At 40.5% G+C, this 23,077-nt stretch overlaps 1 protein-coding gene across 6 annotated transcripts in view; it reads left to right on the top strand.

Annotated features, from left to right (window-relative positions):
* Positions 1 to 23,077, top strand: part of ERC2 (ELKS/RAB6-interacting/CAST family member 2) — a 1,118,394-nt gene that overhangs the window by 911,078 nt on the left and 184,239 nt on the right. For all 6 annotated transcript variants that reach the window (XR_008629737.1, XR_008629734.1, XR_008629735.1 and 3 more), the window contains one exon: positions 13,244 to 13,309. Coding sequence is in view for 1 of the 6 variants with exons in the window: in XM_055134481.1 (XP_054990456.1) it covers positions 13,244 to 13,270 (27 nt within the window). In the remaining 5 variants the exon portion in view is untranslated. The remainder of the gene's footprint in view (positions 1 to 13,243; positions 13,310 to 23,077) is intronic.

Raw genomic sequence — 23,077 nt, 5'->3', positions numbered from 1 at the left:
GCCAGGTACTTACAGAATTATATTTTTTTTCCATTTCTTCTCTGTCCTTTTCTCCTTTACTATGAATTTTCTTTCTCCTTGAGAGAAACTGAATCCAAGGACTATAAGTCTAGACTAGCATTTCCCAAAGTAAGTCTTGGAACATTAGTCTCATGAGGAAAGCTTTAAACAAAGATTGGGTGCGCAAAGAATTTTGGGACAGGGCTGCATATTATAACTTGATAGTGGAGAGTCTTGGTGCAATTAGCAGATCAAAGGCTCTAGAAAGTCATATAAGAAGGAAAGCTCTCCAATTTTATTTAATCCAGCATTTCCCAGACTTATTTGATCATGGAATTCTTTTTATTTCCCTCCTGTTCTAGTAACATCTGTGCTCTGAGAAATACTGTTCTCAGAGTATCAGGTGAAGAAATAGTTTAAAACATGGCTGCTACAGTTTCCAGCAGTGTTTCTCATCAGAAGGTAGGGTTTTGAGGCTATTTTCCCTGTGCTTTTGCACAGCAGAAAATGAGTACTCTTTTTTAAAACAATTTTCGGGTTATATTTTTAAGACAATACCACCTGAGATTGAGCTTTCCCACCAAAAACCCAACAGAGGGAGCTATTATAAGGATGAGGACCCAGGAAAGCACATAGCCTTTTAGGAGGTGAATAAGAATGGATTGGGAGGAAGGAAGAATTTGAAGAACACAAGAAAGTCAGCGGGTGTGGCAGTCCAACAGTCTGCCTTTGCTCCAGAAAGGAACTTTCAATGACTGGTGATCCATGACTTCAGTATGTCTGTAGCCATTGAATGTGTCCTAGTAGAACATTCAGGCAAATCCCAGTAATGCCTTTGACAGTCCTTCAGACCATGAAGTGTTCCCAAGAGCAGATAACAATTTACTTCCCTTGACACAAGCAGCTGAATGAGCTTTGAAAAAACAGTAGCAACCAAAGAATGAATGTCACTGTTAGTGGCACAGTATCGATTACAGATTTTTTTGAAATTACCAAGAATATTTGGAAAATAAACATACTAGTAATATATTCTAGATGTTTTCTCTGCCTAGCATCATCAGGCTCTCCTGGTATTTAAGTATCTTTCTTGCCTTCACAATGATGTCCTCTTTTTCCTTTCCTCTATTTTTATATATCATCGAGTTTTATTTACCCAGGCAGAGTTAGCTTTTTTTCTTCTCCTTTCAGGGGCCCCCAGGTGTGAATTAGATTACTTGGGTGAGCACAGCATCAGAATGTGTGCCACACTTCAGCTAACTCATGAATACTGGCCTTCTTCAGACTGCCCTTTGGCACCCAGAACTCACATTTCCAGGCCTGGGTTTGGATTGGGTATTGGGCAGTAGAGGGCTGGGTCTTTTTGGTGCAAAATTTATTTTCATTGTTAAATCATCTGCCACTCTGATTTTAGTTTGTAGAAGCCTCAAGGACAAACAAGTGAAACACTTTCAGGATGAATCCTCCAATATACTAGGACACTTTCCAAGAACAGAACTTGCATCTCCTCTCTCATCCTACTTTATTGAGTAGGAATACTCATAGTAACAGGGAAGCTCAGAATTTTGACCACCTTGAAGATTTTTAGATACACTTAAATTGTAATTCTTAACAAAATGTTGCAAAGGCTTACACAGGTTTATAACATTATATAATTGTTCTGTAATATGTTAATTGAATATGATAGACTGGTTCAGCACTGCCATGACTGCATGAGGAATGCCGAGAGTGAGAAAGCCACAAACTGATGCCTGTCTTTGGAAACTCTAGCTCATTCGCCAATGTGGTTTGGCACGAGCCGCAGGCAATCACAAGCTAATGTCCGAGCCCGCAAAGCTGTGCAGAAAAGCAATAAAGGAAGACCTCAAAGAGAGAAGAGCAGCAGTGTTGGAAAAGTACTCACAACACTCACCTGTCTTTCACCAACTACAAGACCAAGATGACTGCTCTCTGATGTCCTGATGGATCTATCACATCTTCCAGAAGGGCAATGGAGAGGATTATTCACGACTTCTGCTCGGATCTCTTTGACAGCCATGTCCACCTGCTCACATACCAAATTCTGCAGGATGGATATGTCATTCCCAACATCCTCCATTCCAAAATCTGACACGCCATTTCATCGATAAAGACATGTACAGCACTTGGTCCAGACAAGGTCAGACCCGAACACCTGAAGAATCTGCCACCAATACTCATCAATATACTGGCTCGGCTCTTCACATGCTACCTGTCTGTATGTAAGGTGCCATCCCAATGAAAAACCAGCAGGACCGTTCTGTTGTACAAGAAGGGAGACATCCACAACATTGGCAACTATTGCCCAATCTGCCTGTTGTTCGTCGTCTACAAGTTGTTCACTCGAGTCTTCTTGAATAGAATAGGCAAAACACTAGATGAAGGACAACCATGAAAGCAATCTGGGATCCGAAAAGGATTCAGCACGATTGACCATATCCACACAGTGACCAAACTCATTGAAGTTTTTTGAGAGTTTAAAATGCTGCTCTGTCAAATGTTCATCGATTTAAAGAAGGCCTTTGATTCTGTTGAGACTGACGCAGTCAACAAAGCCCTAGCCAAACAGCACATTCAAACTCAGTACATGAAGATCCTCCGAGAGCTGTATTACGGATTCACCACCAGGATCTCACCATTCTACAAGGAAGTGATCATTGACCTAAAGAGAGGGGTTCAGCAGGGTGATACTATTTTACCGGAACAAAGGCAAAGGTGACACAATAAAAAAATAAACAAATGGAGCTACATAAAATTAAAGAGCTTCTGCATGGCAAACAAACATGGGCTAAAACTAAAAGATAACTAACTTGGTGGGAACAAACTATTTGCATTCAACACATCAAATAAAGGTTTGATGCCCAGTATATATAAAATACTTACTAAGATCAACAACAGCAAAATGAAATCAAAAACCCTATCAACGGTTGGGGAGAGGAAATGAATAGACACTTGTTAGATGAAGACAGGCAGGTAGTGGCCATCATGCACAAGAATAAATGCTCAGTCTCACTTATTGTCAGAGAAATCCAAATCAAGACAACAGTGAGATCCTATCTTACATCAGTGAGAATGGCATGTATCAAAAATTGGAACAATCTGTGTTGGTTGGAATGTGCTAATAAAGGAACCCTCATCCACTGCTGGTGGAAATGTTGTCCAGTTCAACAGTATGCAGATTCCTCAGTAAACATAGAGTTGAGTGCCATATGACCCAGCAATTCCATGTTCACAGGATTTAAAAATCATTCATTAAAAAGACTGTACACACACCACTCTTCGTTGCTATTCTTAGTACAATAGCTAAGATATAGAATCAATCTATGTGTACAATGGCAGATAATTGGAATATGAAGATATGGTATATATACACAATGGAATATTATGCAGCTGCAAGGAATGATGAAATCATGCAATTTGCTACAAAGAAGATATGTTAAGTGAAGTAAACCAGAAAAAGAAAGACAAACATAGGATAATCTCACTTATCTGTGATATATAGAATAACTGAATGCAATACATTCGTATTGCAGTAAAAGGGTAATCCCTTGATCCCATAGTTAGGTCAGAGAAAGACAAAGAAAGAAAGAAATCAAGGGTAGGTAGAGAAAGAAAAGAAAAGGAAGTAATGGGAAAGGAAAAAAGAAAAGAAAAGGAAGCAATGGGCAAGGGGCTTCAGTTATACTGGTCATGTGGAAGAATGGTATAGCTATATATCCAAAACACAGATATAACAACACTGAAAACATGATATTTAAGCTGCAAGCACTGGAACTTTGTAATGTGCCTGTCAAGGATACAGACAGGGGGTGGAGGAGAGGGTGAGAATGAGACCCAAATATGGAATACTGGTGGAGGGAAGTTGACACTGGTGGTGGAATTAGTGTTGAAGTATTATATGCCTATAAAACTTAACTATCAATAACTTTGTAAATCATTAATACTTTAATTTAAAAAATTTCAAAAAACTAAAAGGAATCTAAGTGAATTCTATAAATACAAGTTGTGGATACCAGGGCCCCAAAATGAAGGGGAATTGCTTCAGGTTGCAGAGGTGCCTGGCAGTCAATTGCCAAGACCCACATTCCCTTGTTCACTCATCCATGAGCTTCTGCACACGCAAGAGTCTGGGACAAACCAGGCTCTCAGATCAAAGTAGGGGATGCTTCCGCCAAGCAGAGCATGGGAGGACTTTTGGAAAGGAGCCTTCCACTGGCAGAAGCTGGGTGTTCTGTTTTGTATGTCCTCTGCTAGTCTAGTCCCAGATAAATGATTATCCTGGTCTTAAATATTACACACTGCACTTAATAGTTTCCAGAATCTGTCTGCAGGTGTAAATAGCTATCTTGGTCCCATCTCTGCTGTTTCTAGTTACTATGTGACCCCAGATTGTGTTGACTCTCAATTGAGATCTGTGTTTATACCATCCACTGTACACATTTGGAGCCCTGAATGTTTACTTCCATTTTCTGGTGAAAATTTCCCCAGAATTCTGCATGGGACACAGGTCTTTTTGCTATAAGCCATCAAATGACTTGGTTGCTAAAGAACCCAGATCTAAATTTGCCCTTCTACCCAACCTAGAGGTCATGGAATAGATAGACATTTGTATTTTAAAATATGCAAACTGCAGGAATGCCTTGGCACCAAGACACCCACCACTTCTTTGGTTTTGAGATTTCTAGTCCTAATATGTTCCCCAGTCTGATAGACAGGAGTCATAAGGTAAAGTTAGTTCAGAAAATAAAAATAGGATTTTGGCCCTCTGACCCTCACACATGCTACGCCAGTGTACTGAGGAACTGCTTCTCTTAGAATAAGTTATTGTTCTGCAGAGAATTCCCAAAGCGTGGGGCATTTCCATGCTTCCCCACAGTCAAATTATCAGGATGGTGGCGGAAGTGGGTCACATTTCTAAGCACCATGTGTGTCTTGGTGGAGTTTCACTGTCTACCAAGCAATTGAGCTGGTTACAGCAGCCCAGCCCTGGGCCCTTCTCAGGTACTTCTCAGAAAGCCAACTCATTTCCCATGGATACTGCATTCACCCTCAGCCTCTCTGTGAAATGCTAGAGGGGCAGGGGGGGGGGGGTCTTATGATTGATGCCCTGCTTGCCTTGCACTTTCACCAACAGATTAGCCAAAGTGCGGCCCTTTGAATTCTAACAAACAGATGAGGGGTTTAACTTGCTCCATTGCCCAAGGAAGATGGATTCTGTATTTAGAGTTGTTATTCCTAGCTTTTGCTTCGGGAAGGAAAAGAAAAAGAATTTATTTTATGTTTTGAGGTTAAATGAATGTGGGATAAATGTATATACAGTGTCCTGTGTGTATATATGTATTTATCGCTCTATGTCAGATGAACTGAGGACTTTTCCACATATGGAAGAATTTCTCAAGATCATGTTTAACTAGAAATTTCTCTCCCCAACTTCCCGAGTATATGTTTGAATGTACATTATATATACATATATATGTGTGTGTGTGTGTGTAAATACATGTTCCTGTTTCCTACATAGAAGAAAAATTAACTCATGTACCAGAATTACTAGAGATGCAGAACAATAGAGAAGACAGAAAGGGTTAGTTCCTCATGACAATGACCGAATAAGAAAACTTACATGTCTTAGACTATTAAAATGTTTCCCATCTTAGTTAGTATTCTGAAGCTGTTCCAAATAAGAAATGATAGAGCCTTTTGCATTGCAAATCTAATTTCATGGCCCACTTCTTGGAAGAAGCCTTCGAATTTGGCTTCATGTAAGGATGAAATCTTCAAATTCAAAACCCCATGAAGCAACCTCTTGTTGGGCTGATGTTTTTGGATAGAAGTAGGATTCCGAGATTTTGACTGTTTCCACCCCCAGGCCAGTGCTCCCAGAATCAGAGCCAAAGATATCCTAGGATGCATTTTAAAATAAATTCTCGTGGGCCACTTGGTTCTTTTTAAAAGTCAATTAAATTCATTAGTTAATTTTTTGAAACTGAGCTATTGCTGACATATAAAATTGTCCTAGTTTCAGAAGTAGAGCTGAATATGAAGTTCACATGTTGTGAAAGTATTACTAGAAGTTTAGTTAACATCTTTCAACACATGTAGTTATAAAAACACTTTTTCTTGTAATTACTTGCCTCTTTTCTGATCCATTTTTTACTGTAACTAAATTTCCAAGAGGCCATGTTTGAAACTCAGCAGTTAAAACATGAAATAGATAGCTTAGATGTCACCTTTTTCCATGATCCCTCTTCGACTACTAATCCCACTACCCCAGTCCTAAAACACGAGCCAGAAGGGATATGTTATTTCTCACCGTCAGGAAATAAAGGCAGTCGTTTATTTGTTTGCTTATTTTTAAGAGCAGACACTCTGAAATGACCCTGTCACGGCTCTCTGTGAGACTACAGGTAAAGAAGGAAATGAGGACAAATGTCTGAGTTATATTGGGAGGTATTTAACTGCTCCTTCCTGTCCTAGCAGTTCTGTGCTCGCCCAACCATAACAAGCCCAGGAGCAGTGAGGGGATGACACATCCTTAGGGAAAATGGCTTAGCAGATGAGCAGGTTATTGCCAAAGCTCTTTAATCTGGGTGCAATGTTAATGCTCTGTGTGTAAGCACACAAGGGCATGATTCAATAAACCCTGCCAGGCAGGGTCTTCCTGGATGGGAAAAGACAGAGCTTCTTAATGCATCAGGATCCCCCTGTGAGAAAAGGATTTTCCCTTGAAGGAGATTTGAGCCTATTGGAGATTTCAGTCTTACTCTATTTTGGGTAAAGTTCTCCACCCCTTTTGCTTATTCCTCTGTTTTAAACCTTGTTTGCAGTATTAGGGTTTCATTAAGAGATTTGTTGCAGTATCTTTTGAGTCGACGGGGGTTTTTCAGCCACAGCCTGCACTCCCGAGCATGTCAGCTTGTGGATGTAACTCATCTTGGCAACACTGGACGCTTGATTTCTTTTCAACTTGCTGCTTTAATCCAGTCACATTTGTCTAAGAGGCAGCACTTCAGCTCCCCCAGTGAAAGGAGGTGGCCAACCTTGAAACGTCTGGAAGCAGGGAAATCCATTTTATATTGCTAAACACTGTTGCCTGCCTCCTCCCCACCCTCACCTCCCCAGCCCGGAGCTGATGTAATAAGGATCATGTTTGACTTACACACTCCAGGGACTCACAACACCCTCAAGATAACGACCAGCAAAGGAGAGAGAACTGGAAACATTCATGATTTCAAAAAAAGAAAATAAAAAAGGGCTGCAGATACCAATTCTGTAAGCCACCTGATTCGGTTACACTATTTAAAAATGCAGTTTTGGGACCAAGATACATAGTAATGATATAAATACAGTGCAACTTTGAACCATCCAGGGGATGCTAAAACATTTGAGGATGCTTTAATCTACTAGCAGATCCTTTCCCTACAGACCATTTTGCCTTCGGCTTTTTGCTGTATAAAATAGCGTGTTGTGACAAACAATTTTTGATGTTGCCATTAACGTATACATTTATAATAACTGTTGGTAAAGTAGTTAAATTTACATTCTCAGATTTCATTCACATAGCTCTCCAGAGTGCCAAAATCAAGGTTTCTCCCATTTTCCTTCTGAGACAACTGAGGAAATGAATTGAGAGGTTAAGAGATCTGATTGCTTGCTCCCTGGGAAGCGGCATAAGGAGAATCATGTTAAAAACACATTTTTTTGTTACTGGGCTTAACCAAGTCAAGCATTAATGACTGATGACTGTGGAGTAAAAATAAAGTCTGATTCCATCCCTACACCCTACCTCCGACTCCTCCTCCGCCACCCTCTCGGTTATTTTACAGTTACCTGGCAATGGCTCAGCTTTTAGCAGCTGTTGACTTTGGGCTCTAAAACCCCATCCTTGGCCAAGAGAGAGCCTTCCAGCATTTCCATCTCCAGTTGGGTATCTTGTATCTTTCAGCTGGCACCCAGCCCCAATAACTGGTTTGTCAGACCTTGCATTTGCTTCACAGAAGTAGAAAACAAATTTCTTCAAGTGACCCCACACTGATGGCCCTCCAAATTGTGAAGACATCTAAGAACACTGTAGTAAAAGTAAAGGACAAAAATGTCCCCACCCAACCTTCCCCCTTCCTTCAGGCCTCGGGAAAGTTTTCAATGGGTTTGCCAAGAGAGTTCGTTTGGCTGCCTTGCCTCAGGGTATCCTTGTGAGGCAGCTTCACTGAGAAAAACCATGCCAGGCAACACAGCCTTTCTACTCTGCCTCTCTCTAGAAAAGTGCCCCTCAGATATGGCTACCCAAATATGACATGTGACATTAAGCTTTCACCAGTGAGGTTAGAAGAACAACCTGGGAAGTGCTTCCTTAGTATAGAGAAGGAAGGAACAATTCTGCGAAGAAGCAAGTAAACACAATCTTGGCAACCCAAGTAACTCTGGAATCCAGGCAGCATTTTCTCTCCAAGGAATCGCAGCATTCCAAAAAGCAAAAACCTAACTGATATGGTTACTTATTTGGAAATATTTGTGATGTTTCCTCATCTGAGCCATCATCAGGCAATATGAAGGGAGTAGAGGTGGTGACCCTTCCCTCAGGGACCTTGACATCTGCTGGGTGTGCTGCTGATGTACTCACTCAAGGAACTCTTGGCATCGATGCAAAAGCAGAGAACCCGCACCTGACTTGGACCATTCAGCTCCTGCCAGGGTCTGTAGTGGCTGGGTAAGAAGGCCATGCAGAGGGCAAAGTACTTCAGAGCTGAGCTCTGCACAAACAGCACCCCCCTCCCCCGCACCGCCAAGATCTGAGCTCAATCTCCTGCATCTTCACAGCTCCTAGTTCGGAGAGGTGCCCCTTTGCGGTCAGACCAACTGGAATTTGACCCTGGCTCAATAGCTCCTGCTAGGTATCCTTGGTGAATTACCTGACCATTTCTCTGAGCCTTCCTTTGCTCACCTGAGTGATCGGGCAGTGATCAGACCACAGACAAGAGGCGGGGAGCCCTAACCTAGGGCAGGAGCCAAGGCCTGCTGGTTTCTAGCCCGGATCAGAAATCAACCGGCGTTTCTCTGTAAACAGCGCTCAGCAAGTGTCTGAGCCAGACTAGCACAGGTCCCGCACACTATAACTGATACGGAGCATGTAAGAGTTTCCAACCATTCCTGACATCATCTGAACAGAGCATTCACCTTTAGACTAAGCGTTCCCAGAGGCAGAGGAGGTGAAAGATCCAAACGTGTGTGTGTGGAGAGGATTACTAGGGGAGAAAAGGTTTGGACTTTCCTCCCAAAGTTAACTTACTAGTATCCCAAAGAGGCCGAGTGCCCCAATTTCCTGGTCTCCCCTATCATTTACCTTTAAATTCCCACATTCCCTGCTCTGGACAAGTTGGAAATGCCCCCAAAGAGCCGCTCCAGCACAAACTCGCCATTGAGCCCACACTGTGGTCCTGCGTTTATGACTTGTGTCACACAAGTTGGCAGAGTCCCAGGGCTGGAAGATTTCTGTAAGTGCCAGAGTATTCACAAACTGCAGTTGAGCTGTGATGGACCCGATGACTGTCCACATTGGACTTTGTCAAAGCCAGAACCGTCTCTTTACCATTTCTGGTGAGGAACCAGCTAGCGCTCGCTGACAGAACCTCCATGGCATTGTCCCAGTTGTCCCAGAGGCTCACAGAGAAAGAAGGCTCTTCTGTAATCTCATCATTTCCAGCCAGGACAGGTGTGACAACAAGGTCTCCTTGAGGAAACTTGTCCTCCAATTTCAAGGGTGGGGGGAGCTGGCTATTAACTCAAAGAGTTGCAGGTGTCTTTGAAAAACTCAGTGATGGGCTGGGGCTTGCCGGCTGCTTGTACCTAATACTTCAGAATCGAGACCAATTAAAGGTTTACATGGAGCCATTTATCATGTCGGATTACAGAGTTCTTCCCAGCGCTCTTGATTGGGCGAGTAAATACACCCCACCACAGCGAGCCACATGTCAGGATGGTAATGACTCAGTCCCTTCGCCCTCATTTCCTATCATCAGCACCATTCTGCAAGTGACCCATCCTGGGAGGAGTTTTGTTTTTAATCTCAATCTTTGGGAAATCTTATTAGAGATCCATACTTGGAATGGCAGAATTTCCGTAAAAGCCTTATACCACTTGTGGAGCCAGAGATTCATCCTCAGATCATTTGAGAGTTAAAAATCAGAATTTGCTGTGTTCTGTGTTTACTGTGCTCTGGGCTTCTGTCTGCCTGGGGTGTCCCCATTCCCAGATGCTATGAACAAAAGCTCTCAGATGACTGGTGGACTCGAGGCTTTTTTTCCATCCAGATATTTTGGCAACTCCTGGCACAGCAATTACTCAGGACCCATAAAGGAGCCAACATCAAGCAGTGTCCAGCATAGCCCTGCAAAGTGGATTTGGAAACTGGAAAACATGGAAAGGAAGCAAACTCTCCTAGGCCAGATAGATGTATTTAAAAGTCCTAAGTATTTGTAATCTTTTGGCATAAAGTTAGAAATCGAGTAATATTTATGTCTTCTTATTGGTGTTTTTTTTTGTTTTGGTTCCCAAATTTGCATTTCTGTTCAGGAAATTTGCTTCAAAAATTAATATTTGCATTCAGTGATGCAGGCAAGACAGGAGTCAAACAGCTGTGAACGTTTGGAAAGACTTGGAGCTCCCCCTCTGATTAACTTCTGCATTTTTTGCTTTTTATTCCCTAAGCAGACACTCACTCTGACCCAGATCACTTGGTGATTAGGGTCAATTCATGTTTAAGCTTTGAAGATTAGGGAGACCAGAAAGGGCCACCACTTCCCTTTCTGTTTTTTTGGTAAAACTTTAAACCTTAGAAACTGAAAAAAAAAAGTGCATAATAGTTGAGTTCACTAAAGGAATTTATCCACATTTCTGCCATGTTAAATGTGAGCAAAGTTTATATTGGACTGTCATATTTCTTTACTTTATTCGCCAGCATACACGACATCGATCTCCACATCTGGTTTTTAATAACCCTCGACATCTGGGAGCTCCTTTTATTCCTACGGTGGACGAGGCACAGTAGTGATATTGGCAGTGTATATTTTCAAGCTACAACTTCTGTCTGTTTCAATCATAATTAATTACCATTTCTAAATATATTTAATTTACTAAAAGTGATTTGCATTAAACCACGTTTCACTGTTAAAAAAAATAGTGGTAGATTTGGTGGTGGCGGCTTTCTTTTTTTTCTCTCACTTTTTTAAACATTTAAAATGCTCTGTGACTAGAGTTGAAACCATCTGAATGTATACATGCTCTTGGGTTTTAAATGCAAAATGAAATAATCTGCATGCAGAGAGCATTATTTTTCAGCCATGTAGGAAGCGGTTAGTAAGGGCTGTGGGCTGCATTTTAAGGAAAGCCTCCTATTTTGTTTTGCGACTTTGGCAAGTGTTAGCATCCCTCTGTGTTTGGGGTTTTCCTATAGGCTTTGGGGGTCAAGGACCTCATGATGAAAGCTAGGGCCTTTATCCAGAGAATGATACTTACACACAGACCCACTGCTTCCTCATATGAACTTCAAGAGGCTACTATGTCCCTCGGTCCTTTGTGTGGATACCTAAGGGCCCCCTACTGTACACTCTGCTCCTTCATTTTTAATAAAAGGGGACATCAACTGTGCTTTCATCCAGGAATTTAGAGGAAATTGCATGACTAGGGGAAAAATATTCCTCAAAGTTATGTATAGAAAGGGGAAGTTTATTGCTAGGAGCAATTACTAGACTGTGTAGGATAAACACAGGTAAAATTTACATGATACAGCCCAGCTAAAATACACAGCGAGTTATCCAATTCAGACTGCAAATTACCTGATTGACTCAAATCGGGTCGTGAGGGAAGGAGAATTCTTAACCCTTTATGATCTACAGACCCCTTTGGTGGCAATTTGATTAGCTCTCTGGACTGCTTCTCAGGGAAAAAAATGCATAAGATAAAATACAACAAAGTCAAAAGGAAACAAAGTCTGATAACTCAGTTCAAAGACCACATATCAGAATCTTTAAGTAGGTGAAAACCACCTTGGTCTATTGGCATGATTAGGTTAAACTGTGTGCAATTGCAATTTTTCTTTAAGATGAAGATCAGCAAATGAGTGACTTTTTTTATATCTTTCAACTTAATAGTCAATTTAAGCCATTGAAATCTAAATAGTGATAAAATGTTCCATGTTAATTTTTTCCTGTTCCCATTGTTCACAACAAAAGCAGTCACATGTGGCAAAATTTGGTTTCACTGGGGATTATTAAGAGACACAGCTCTCAATTTATGTGGAAGACTAGTTTATGAACCAGTCTTTTAGGCTAAATTTCAACCCTGGCGTTCAACAGTGAGAATTCTTACTCAAAACAGGTTCTCATGATGGTGGATGTACTTTTGCCTTCAAAGGTTCAATTTCCTGGTTTGAAGCACTTTACAAAGTGAGGAAAGTGGCTCCAGCCTCTCTGGAAACATTTCAACAAGAATTCAAACCAAATAAGTTTCAGTTTAACCAAAGTTGAACACAATTTTAAGTTAAACAAAACTTCCTTTCTACAAGCATTCTACTGAATTGAAAGTTTACTGTCTTTTCTTTGAACCTTTATTTTTTTATTCCAAATGTATAATCACTCCATGGTATGCACATCTTCTTACATGCTGGGAGAAAAATAAAAACTGACAATTGGAGATCACAGGATGTTTTCCTATGTGAAATAACCAATGTGAATTACCTCGTACTACAAATGTTCCTTCCACCCAACTCGAGGGAATTGTTGTCGCTTTTTTTTTAATTCTTCTTCAGCCTTTATTGATACTTTAAGCTTAAGAGAAATTAAGGGTATTTGATTACTATAATTACTTCTCTGCTTTCTTTAAAAGCTCTAATCTACTCCCTCAGCATATGCAATTCAGATTGCATGCTTTCCAAAAAAATAATCATCTGCTAATGTAGACTAATTTTAATCTTCTAATCCAATCTTGACACAAAGTCAGCGCTGGGTGGATGGAATGTTTTTGTGTGAGTGTTTCCATAGACACAAAACTCCATAATGGATTTGACAAGTTGGTGATGTGGAACTTAAGTGACTATTTTTCCCCTTGCTCTTGAAGATTAAAAAACATAGTGAAGATCAGTGTGTCTTTCCAGTGCATCATGGTGTAACTAACCTTTTCTTCTTTCATTTTGATGCTCCCCACCTCTCTGCACCTCCTAACCCTGGTCCGGCTGCAGGATGACGATGAGGGCATATGGGCATAGCCTGGCCTGTAAACCAAAGTTCCAGTTTTGTTTTGAGGGGTGAGAAACCATTTTTATATCACTTTTCTTTTTAAAAAATATCATGAATTATAGTAATGTGTGTGTGCTTGCTTCTGTTCTGTGATGCCTGTGACTGTGCCCTTTGATGTTTCTATGTCCGTTGACTGTCCCCAGGGCCTCCTCCTTTCCACCCCTACCCCTGCAACCACACCACTGCTCTGCCTTGTTGGGGCTGGGATGAGCATGATTCAAATGTTTCCTTGTGATTTAAGATGTAAACTATGCCCTTGCTAGGATTTATACACACTTTTTAAAGGATGACTGTGAACTCAGAAATGGTTAAAGTTCTCCAGTTGTTTTCAGTCAATGCTTACTTTTCACCAGATATGACTTTCACATCCTTATGGTTGTGTTAATGTTTGTCAAGAAATAAGGAAAATGCAAATATCTATCATGGAACTGGACCTATGATCTCTGAGAAGCCTAGGTAATGAATTTTACTATCTATTTTTTGGCAGCTTGAAGGAAACCATAATAATCAAGGTATAGTAATGGTGGATGGGTAACCACATTTTAAAAAATAAGTCAGAATAGAAATATGAGTATTGACAGGTCTCATTAGTGGCATTGTGTTTGTTAGTTTTTTACAATTGTGCTTCTAAAGACCTGCGCATTATAAATTTACTGTAGTGAATCTTTAAGTATTGTTTTCTGTTTTAAAGGTTCTAATTTTTTTACATATTAAAAACTGACCCTTTATTTTCATGCTATCTACATATGATTGAATGGTGGCACGTTTAATTGCCATATGGGTGTGCATGGAACATTAAACTCTACTGATTTTTGCTGTGGGTAATCATACTTCTCCAGGATACTTGCAGATTGTTTAATCTGAGTGCCAGCTCACCAACTCCCTGGAGTTGAATAGATGTATGGTGACTTGGGATACTCTTGAGCTTGATAATACTACAAAGTCATTTAAAACCCCTTCAATGAATGTTTAGAATGAAGTAGATTTGTGCCACGATGATTTTTATGTTCAAACAGAACCCGTTTACTTCAGTTTCTGGAACAAACATGAAATGTCATCTTGCTGGAATATCACCAACTCTGTGATTAGAGCAGCAATTAGGAGGGACAATTTAGCAGGTGTGTCCTTTCTGCATCTTAGTTCCATATTCCAAGGCAGTGGTGCTTCTCATGAATTTTAATACAATAGCTCGTATTTTCCGAAAACATTTTCATTGGGGGTGTTTCACTGCTTGGTAGAACTTATTTAATTACATTAATTTGGTTGCTACAATAAATTTGGTTGCTTTCTCTGACCCGTGGATAAACATATGGTTGATTTCCAAATACAAAATCCTTCCCCACACTAAAGACTGAACACCTTGAGGATCCATTTGCTATCAGTCCATCCATTCCAAACTTCCTGATCACAGGGAGTCTCTCCTTTCTTCTCCCTTTCCTGGGTGAAAGAAAATCATCACTGACCTGAGCTCTTTCGGCAGCAGATTAGTTTTAAAGGAATCTCGACAGAACTTCAGGAGCTAAAGGAAGTCCTAAGGTTATGCCTGAGAGGCCTTAGTGGGGAAAAAGGAAATAATGTATTTAATCCACACAGTAAAGCTAATGAAAAAGAAATCAGCTAAAATGACATTAAATGAAAGGTTTTAGCATGTTAAAAGCAAACATGAAAGACCTGTCCCATAGCGTGCATGAAATATGAAGGCAAAGAAAAACAAAGAGTTGGGCGTTTCTTTAAGAATGGAGGTCTTATGGGGGGTCTTCAATGAAGCTGCTTCTTCTGCCACTCATATATGTCCCTAGGCCACATTTGTGTGCCTACCTAAATAGTAAGTATTTGTGTTGCTTTTTCCTAAGAGTCATGACATCCACTGGTGCCCTCCCTTGAGATAAGAACCTTGTTGTCCTCAGGGAAGAGCAGGTACCCAGGTTCCTTGTAAATATTGCTCTTCTCCAGGCAAAAAAATAAAAAATAAAAGCATGAAGTTCCACTCCTACTCTTTTTATTACTTCATGAGTAGACCCAAGACTGAAAATACCCTAGAAAACAAATGTCTTCTGAAAATTAGTTAATATATCGTCCTACTTTAATAGGTTGTAATAAGTTTCATGGGCTTCTGAGAAGAACTACTGATGTCTCTTTATGATTCCTTTAAACAGGTTTGCTCAGCTATCCTTGAACTTTTAAAGCAATATTTGAGGAATTTAAATAATGAGATATCGAGGCAACATTTTGTTTTTGAACCACCATTGCTGGTTGTGAGTCACAGCATAAGCTGTGGACCCTAAGGAGACATTGAATTTGTAATTAAAGATGGATAATAGTGGCACATTAAAAACTGACCATTTTAAATATTTTTATTTATGGTCCTTAGAAGTAACATTGCAAGGAATCATTTTACAAGGCATCAGTAATTTGGTCATAAGAGCATTAGAAGGCTTTGACTAGTCTCATTTTTGGTGCTGAAAAAAAATCATAATTTAAGAACATTTGCTCCTACAAGCATAGCAAATTCAAATGAAGGAAACAAACTGGGTGGCTCCTCCAATTTTTACCACTTCTAATTGCTAACTCACTTAGGATTTATTTCTCTCACAGCGATCATTTATGGGTGATGTCATCTGAGAGCGAAGCAGACTGAGCAACACTTCCTTTTCTAAAGGGTTTAGACATCCACTCTAGTTAGCCTTTCTCAGCTTCTAATTCTTACTCAGACCCAGGATTTCCCATTCTCAGAATCCAGAGCATAGGAGGGCTCTACTTTCAGATGAATACTCTGCTGTCATCAACTTAATTTTTTTTTTGACATTTTGGGGCACACCTGGCGATGCACAGAGGTTACTCCTGGCTTTGCACTCAGGAATTAATTACTCTTGGCGGTGCTCAGGGGACCGTATGGGATGCTGGGAATCGAACCCAGGTCGGCCCATGTGCAAGGCAAACACCCTACCCGCTGTACTATCACGCCAGCCTCTCAACTTGAAATTTTTAATAATACTTTTTAACAATGTGTACCACAATTTCATTTTGTACTGGATCCCACAAATTCTTCAGTTGATACTCCTTAGCTTCACCATATACTCCTGTACTCGTCTCTAACTTTTCTTTGCCACATCTCCCTATTCAATTATCTATACTCCAATATTCTTTTTTTATTTTTATTTTTAATTAGTGAATCACCGTGAGGGTACAGTTACAGATTTATACATTTTTGTGCACATGTTTCCCCCATACAAAGTTCGAGAACCCATCCCTTCACCAGTGCCCATTCTCCACCAACAGTAAACCCAGCGTACCTCCCACCCTGTTGTGGTTTGTAATAAAGGTGTTGAGCGGCCATTGTGTTCAGTCTCTAGTCTACATTCGGCATGCATCACCCCTCCCCTGCATGACCTCCGACCACATTTTACTTGGTGTTCACTTCTCTGAGTTGCCCAGAATGTATACTCCAGTATTCTTATGTCTACAATTTACCTTTGGATTTCATTATTGTTTTGCTTGCAGAGGCTCCATTGAATCATATTTCTAGCAACTTGTCATTTATGGACAACCTTACTGTGTATATTCAATTACAATCATCTGTGTGTGTTCACCCCTCTTTCAATTATGAATAAGTGTTTCTGTAACCCTAAATATGGTTTCTATATTGCTTTTCAAACATCCACAAAAGCCACTGCTTAATTTTTCATTATTTTTCTTTGGGGAAAATTCCACTCAATGTGGCAATCATTTGCATCATTGCTTGGAGTGCTTTCTTCGGACCCCTTAGATTCACTTTGGTTGGTAGACATTCAATGAAGTGGGCAGGGTGGGTGTAGGACCATCTTGTGATATCTTGTAATATCTAGAGTTACATATATCTTGACCTTGAATGTTTGAGCTCTTACTGTTGACTTGTAACTATGCAGACATAGAAACAAAATCAATGTATTCATTGAACCACTCAAAAGCAATACTTCTTTTTTTAGATTAAAAACATAATGCAAATACTTAGAATCTGATTCATAAAAATAATTCCATGGACATTAACAATTTTGGTATGGAATTGTAATACTAGCAGGTGAATTTTGTTTAAAATAAAGATATGGGACTTGGAGCAATAGCACAGTGAGAAGGGTATTTGGCTTGCTTACAGCCAACTTGGGTTTAATCCCTGGCACCTCATATGGGTCCCCCAACCACCAGGAATGATACCAAGCGGAGCCATGAGTAAGCTCTGAGCACCACCAGGTCTCACCAAAAAAAAAAATTAAAAACATAAAATTAAATGGAGAATTATAGCTTTACAGTGTTACTCTAAGTCAGTATAAGAATGAGTTGTATGATGCATAAACACAAGAAGGGGGCTTATAAACATGGAAGCACAATAGAACTACTTTTTATGCATTAAAGCCAGTGGAACTCCTTGACATATTTCCCATCAGGAAGACTAAGGACGGTATTTTACTGTGGCTGAAAACTGTGTACCATTCTGGTCTCCTCTTGACATAGTCTAAGTAGTAGGCCAGCATTGGTCCTGGGGCAAGAAAATCCAGAAATGTAAGTAAGTCTGGAAAGGAGCTTTGGGTTCTCAGTTTCTTCAGTTGAAATCCTGGTGTCTTTGTGAAGTGGTTAGCTTATTGTGCCATAATATAAATTCATATTTTAACTCAAATTCTATCACCTACATTGAGAATCTGAGACATACATATCTTTCTGGTACACTTACTTAAAAAGTCTTCTCTTTCATTCATAATCCATTCATTCATTCAATTCTTGGTTAGATGCTTAGTGCCTCTACAGTGATGAGTGAAAGATGCAGATGGTTACTACTCTGTTGACTAAATGATCTAGTTAAGAAGCGGGCCATGTAAGTCAGCAATGAATAAAGTCATACATATATATATGTACACACAAATATAATAGCACATTTTTATTAAACCAGGAAAATATCGGGGCTTGAGCAATAGCACAGCGGGCAGGGCATTTGCCTTGCACGTGGCCAACCCGGGTTCAATTCCCAGCATCCCATATGGTCCCCTGAGTACCGCCAGGAGTAATTCCTGAGTGCAGAGCCAGGAGTAACCCTTGTGCATCGCTGGGTGTGACACAAAAATCAGAAAAAAAAAAACAGGAAAATATCAATATTAACAAGAGGAATGAACTTATTCATCTTTTTCATAAATGATGTCCATGAGCATCTCTAAGGAAGTGAATTTTACATTGACTCTTATAAAGAGGACAGTCAGGAGGTACCTGACTGACACCATGTAATGATGTGTGTTTGGGTAATAAGTTAGGAAGACATAGTAAGATGAGATATTTATGTGCTATAGGAACTTGAAGACCATGAATATGGCTAGAGAACGAGAAACATAAAGATGAAGTGAAAAGGGAATAGATTATATAGGGCCAGGAGGGAAGGTAGGGAGGGAGGGAGGGAGGGAGGGAGGGAGGAAAGCAGGGAGGGAAGCAGGGAGGGAGGGAGGGAGAATATTAATCAGCATTTGAGGGATACCTCATATAACAACCCAGAGTTGATATGTGGAGGATTAATTATCATGCAGGAAGTATCAGAAGCATGATACTATTGTAACATGTATGAGAGAACAGATGGTTCTCTAAGAGATGCAAACAAATGAATACATTGGAAATGAGACTGGGCTGTGGTTGGAGAGGTACATGGGAGTGTTATATTGAGAATGCCTGTGGATATCCATCTTGGGTGTCAAAGCTGCAACAGGCCACTGCTGGAGGGGAGGGAAGCTAACTACTAATAGAATTCTGTTCTCCACAGCTTAATAGTTGGACTTATCAGGGAAATGGCAGCTTTAGACTTGCCCTCTTTTTCTTTTGCCTATATCTCAGCAAGGAGTCTTTGCATTCTCATTGCTGTGACATGCAACCTATCAGGTTTAAAGCAGGTGAAATCCAACCATTTCCCTCCCAAGATCACCAGGTTTCAGGACTTTATCAGTTAGGGAATACCTTTGTGAGATTTTAGCTGCTTATAGTTGGTTTCCTATCTTGAAGTTCTGAATATATTGTTTTCTGTAGCAGAAACTTTCAATAATCTCTTTTCAGGAGTTAAACCAAGAAGTAGCTGGAAGTAGCTGTGAGGTATTTCAAGCCACAATGACAAAAGGTCGCCTACTTCCCAGATGCAAAATCGAAAATGAATTATTCTTACTGCATCTCTTCCTGTACTGTTTCTTTGCTCTTCTCTTTCTCTGAAAAAATATCTATAGGTTTATATTTTCTATTTAGACTTAAAAACTACTTTAATTAGAGCCACAGCTTGAATGTCAAATCCAAAGTCTTTACAATCAGTAATTCACTTAAAAAACTTAATAGTGGGATGGAGGCAGTGAACAAAGTACAACACTGCCTTCCCTAGAAAATTTATGGAAAATATTTTTAAGCTGGTGTCCATGCATCCCCAACATCTGCCAATCCCTTAACATCGTTAACATATATTGACATATGTGGCATCCCTCAAGGAGACAGAGTATCTATGATTCTCAAAAAAAACGTGACCTAGAAAATGGTAAACAATTCATTTGTGGGAATGGGGGACAGTGAGGGTGGTGTGATTCATTAGCGTGGTCCTAAATTCAGGTAGACCTCGGTTTGGATCCTGACTCCAGAACTCCTTGGACAGGTAGCCTTGGGTGAGAGCTCATCCTTCTTTGCCCCTTTGTTTTCTCATTTGCCAAAGTCATGCACACCTCATAGGCCTGTGGGGAAGATCAAATGATACAAGGTGAGTAAGGTACCAACCATGCCTGGTGCTTACAAAGGGCTAGTTCCTCATTAGAATGTCACTATTAATGTTATTACTGGGTTCAGAAGAATGCATCTAACTTGCCAACTAAACAAAGTTGTTTATACTTTGGGCTTGGTGAACTTAGGAGGAGGTAAGGAAAAAGTGAAGAACGAAAAATCAAGAGAAATATGTTCCCCTGTTTACACAAACCAACTACATGTATTTTTATCAGTTATTAAAGCATGTTGACCTTGGATAGAGGTGCTTTCTTTATTCCTCCATGAGGCACATCTTCTTCAGTTACTTTGTCTTCAATGATACTTGTGTTTAACAAAAGGAAGGATTGGTAACCGGAGACCATGATTCAGTCCATGTTGCTAGAAGAGGTTTTCTTTCACTCAAAGCAAAATCATTTTTACTGAGCAATATGAAAAGTTAGCAAAGAACTATAAATGATGAAATGGAAAGGAGGAAAAGGCCAGAATGTCTCAGTGTACCTCTTTCTACTCTCAAATATAAGGGTTGGGGTCTGGTATAGAAGCTTTTACTCAAAACCACATGCAGTAGATAAATCCATGTGGATTTTTCTGGAGTCTGTAAGGATTACCTGAAAAAAACAGTGCATATTGGTTGGGACAGGACCACACGCTCGGGACATGGAATCTGGCTGAGAAATAATAAATAAATAGTGATGATAAATGACCATGGGCCAGAGCCATCTAGCAGAGTGTTGCTGCATTACATTACATTCTTCCTGTGCCAGGGCTAGTGCTCAGGGAGCACTCTGGCCTCTCCACCCTTTGCTGTTTGTTCTAGAGTGTTATGCTGGTCTGGTTTTGTTTAACCTCTTTATTAATGATCTATAAAGGGGAGGAAAGAGTCTGTGAAGGAAAGTCACAGATGACACTAATTTGGGAGGTGTTGGAAACACTAACAAGGTCAGGGAAATCACACAAAAGGCCCAAAGAAGGTTAGGAACATAGAAGGAAAGTAACAAATCTTGGAGAAGTCCAGACATCTGGTGGAAATTAATCTGAAATACAGATATCAATGGGTGGGGAGGAGTATGAAAAACTGAATATTCAAAGAAAAATAATCAACAAACTGGACATTAAGAAACCCAGCCAGAAGGCCTGTCGTGGGTGAGAGCAGGGAGGTGTCTATAGCAGTTAGTTGTTTGAATGTTAGACAAACCTATTTGTGACACTCCTGTCCATACATTGTCTTATACTTGTGGCATTGCATCGTCTTATGCTTTTTCCCAGGGGATCAGCCAAGTTACCAGGAAGGTGAGAAAGGTTTTTTTTTCCTAATATTATTATTATTTAAATACAAGAACTAAAATGTAGTCAAGGGGACCATTTCATCCTAGAGGTGAGTATGAAATATCCAACAGGAGGCAGCAGTTAAACATATGGCCAGAGAGGCACTTTCAGGGAATAAGGACATGAAAGATTTTCAGGATATATAAATACTGACTTGACAAGACTCAGAGTTGTCATTCTATGCTTGTAGAGCAAGAATCGCTATTTCTCAGAATCCAGCTTTGGAGAGCCATCCAAGGGGAGCACAATGTTAACAAGCTGGGCCAGAATTTTCTTGGTGGTCAAGGAGAGGGACTCTAGCCCCATCTCCTTCCACAACCCCTCCAAATGGAAAAATGAGATAACATCCAGAGTGAGAGGGCAGATTTATGATACCACTGGGTATACTAATCAGAATGACTATATTCTGTTCTGCTGTTGAGTCATCAGTTAAATGCAGGCTATTGGTCACACCCCACTGGTTCTTGCTCTGCCCTCATGCCTCCCCCCCTCTATGCTTTCCTAGAGCATAGGATCTCTGCAGGGGGAGTGCTGTCGCTTGGCTACAAGATGATCTCAGGAAATAAGTCATACTGAACCGTTTTGTCAGAGTGGCCGCAAGGTCCCTATGATGATGCCCTCAGACTTGGAATTAAATTTTCCATTTTGTCTCAGTCCTCTGCCCCCAAATGAAATGAAAATGCTAAGAACGACAGCATATTACCCCTCAGGACTTCTGTCCTACCAGGCCATTCTAAGTCAGCAGTTCTCAACTCGAAGCCGACTGGCCTTCTGTGGCCCAGACCTTCCAAAGCAGCCCAGGATCTTCCAAAGGAGCAGCAGGGGAAATTTGCATAAATAGGGTAACAAACATCATAGGACTAAGGAGTCAAGCAGATGGACAAGTGGGGGACACGGGAAGGAAACAAAGTCCAAAGGGATCATGACCGGAAGTAAATTAAGGTACATTAGTGTTGAGACTGGAGAGATAGTACAAAAATAAGGCACTTAACCTTACATACAGCTGACCCTGGTTCAGTCCTCAGCATCACAGATATGTAACCTTGGGCACTGCTAGGAGGGATTGTAGGGTGCAGAACCAGGAGTGAACCCTGAGCACTGCTGAGTGTAGCTCACAAACAAAAAAGAAGAAAAAGTAAAAGCAAACATTGGTCTTAGCTGCTCCATCTCTTGCATGCAGCAGCTACACTCCTACTCACTGGACCACACTCACCTTCCATCTCTTCCTGCAGGAACAAAATCAAACTGAACTGTTAAACAACATAAAAGTAACCCGCAATTTCTTTCAGTCTTTTCAACTTTCCAAATCCTGAGCCTGGGTCATTTCCGGTTTTGTCATCTGCCCTAAGAAGTGGCATCCCTCTTGCCATGTTAGCAGTGAGAGGAGGGACATCCCCACACATTTCCTCAGTTTCTCAGTCACCATGCCTTTGAGAGGAGGGTTGAAGCAGGGTCCTAGAAAGAGGTCATAGGAGGGTGATTACAATCTCTTTGAGGGAAGATCATGTCTCAGTGAAATCCGTCAAATTCTGTGTAAAATGGCAAAGTCCAATAAGGCTCCAGAAACTTCTAGCTACATCCTCACTTTGTCCCTCATCCTCACTTTATCCCTCAGAGAATATTTCAAGAATAAATTTCTGAAATAAAAATCATAAAGATCACTTAAACTGGGAAACCCGAGCAGCTCACAGTGCTCACCCTTCATCGTT

This window comes from Sorex araneus, chromosome 4, assembly GCF_027595985.1.
Source record: "Sorex araneus isolate mSorAra2 chromosome 4, mSorAra2.pri, whole genome shotgun sequence".
Classification (NCBI taxonomy): domain Eukaryota; kingdom Metazoa; phylum Chordata; class Mammalia; order Eulipotyphla; family Soricidae; genus Sorex; species Sorex araneus.
Note: the sequence above shows the minus strand (reverse complement) of the source record. Positions and strands in the feature narration are given on the sequence as shown.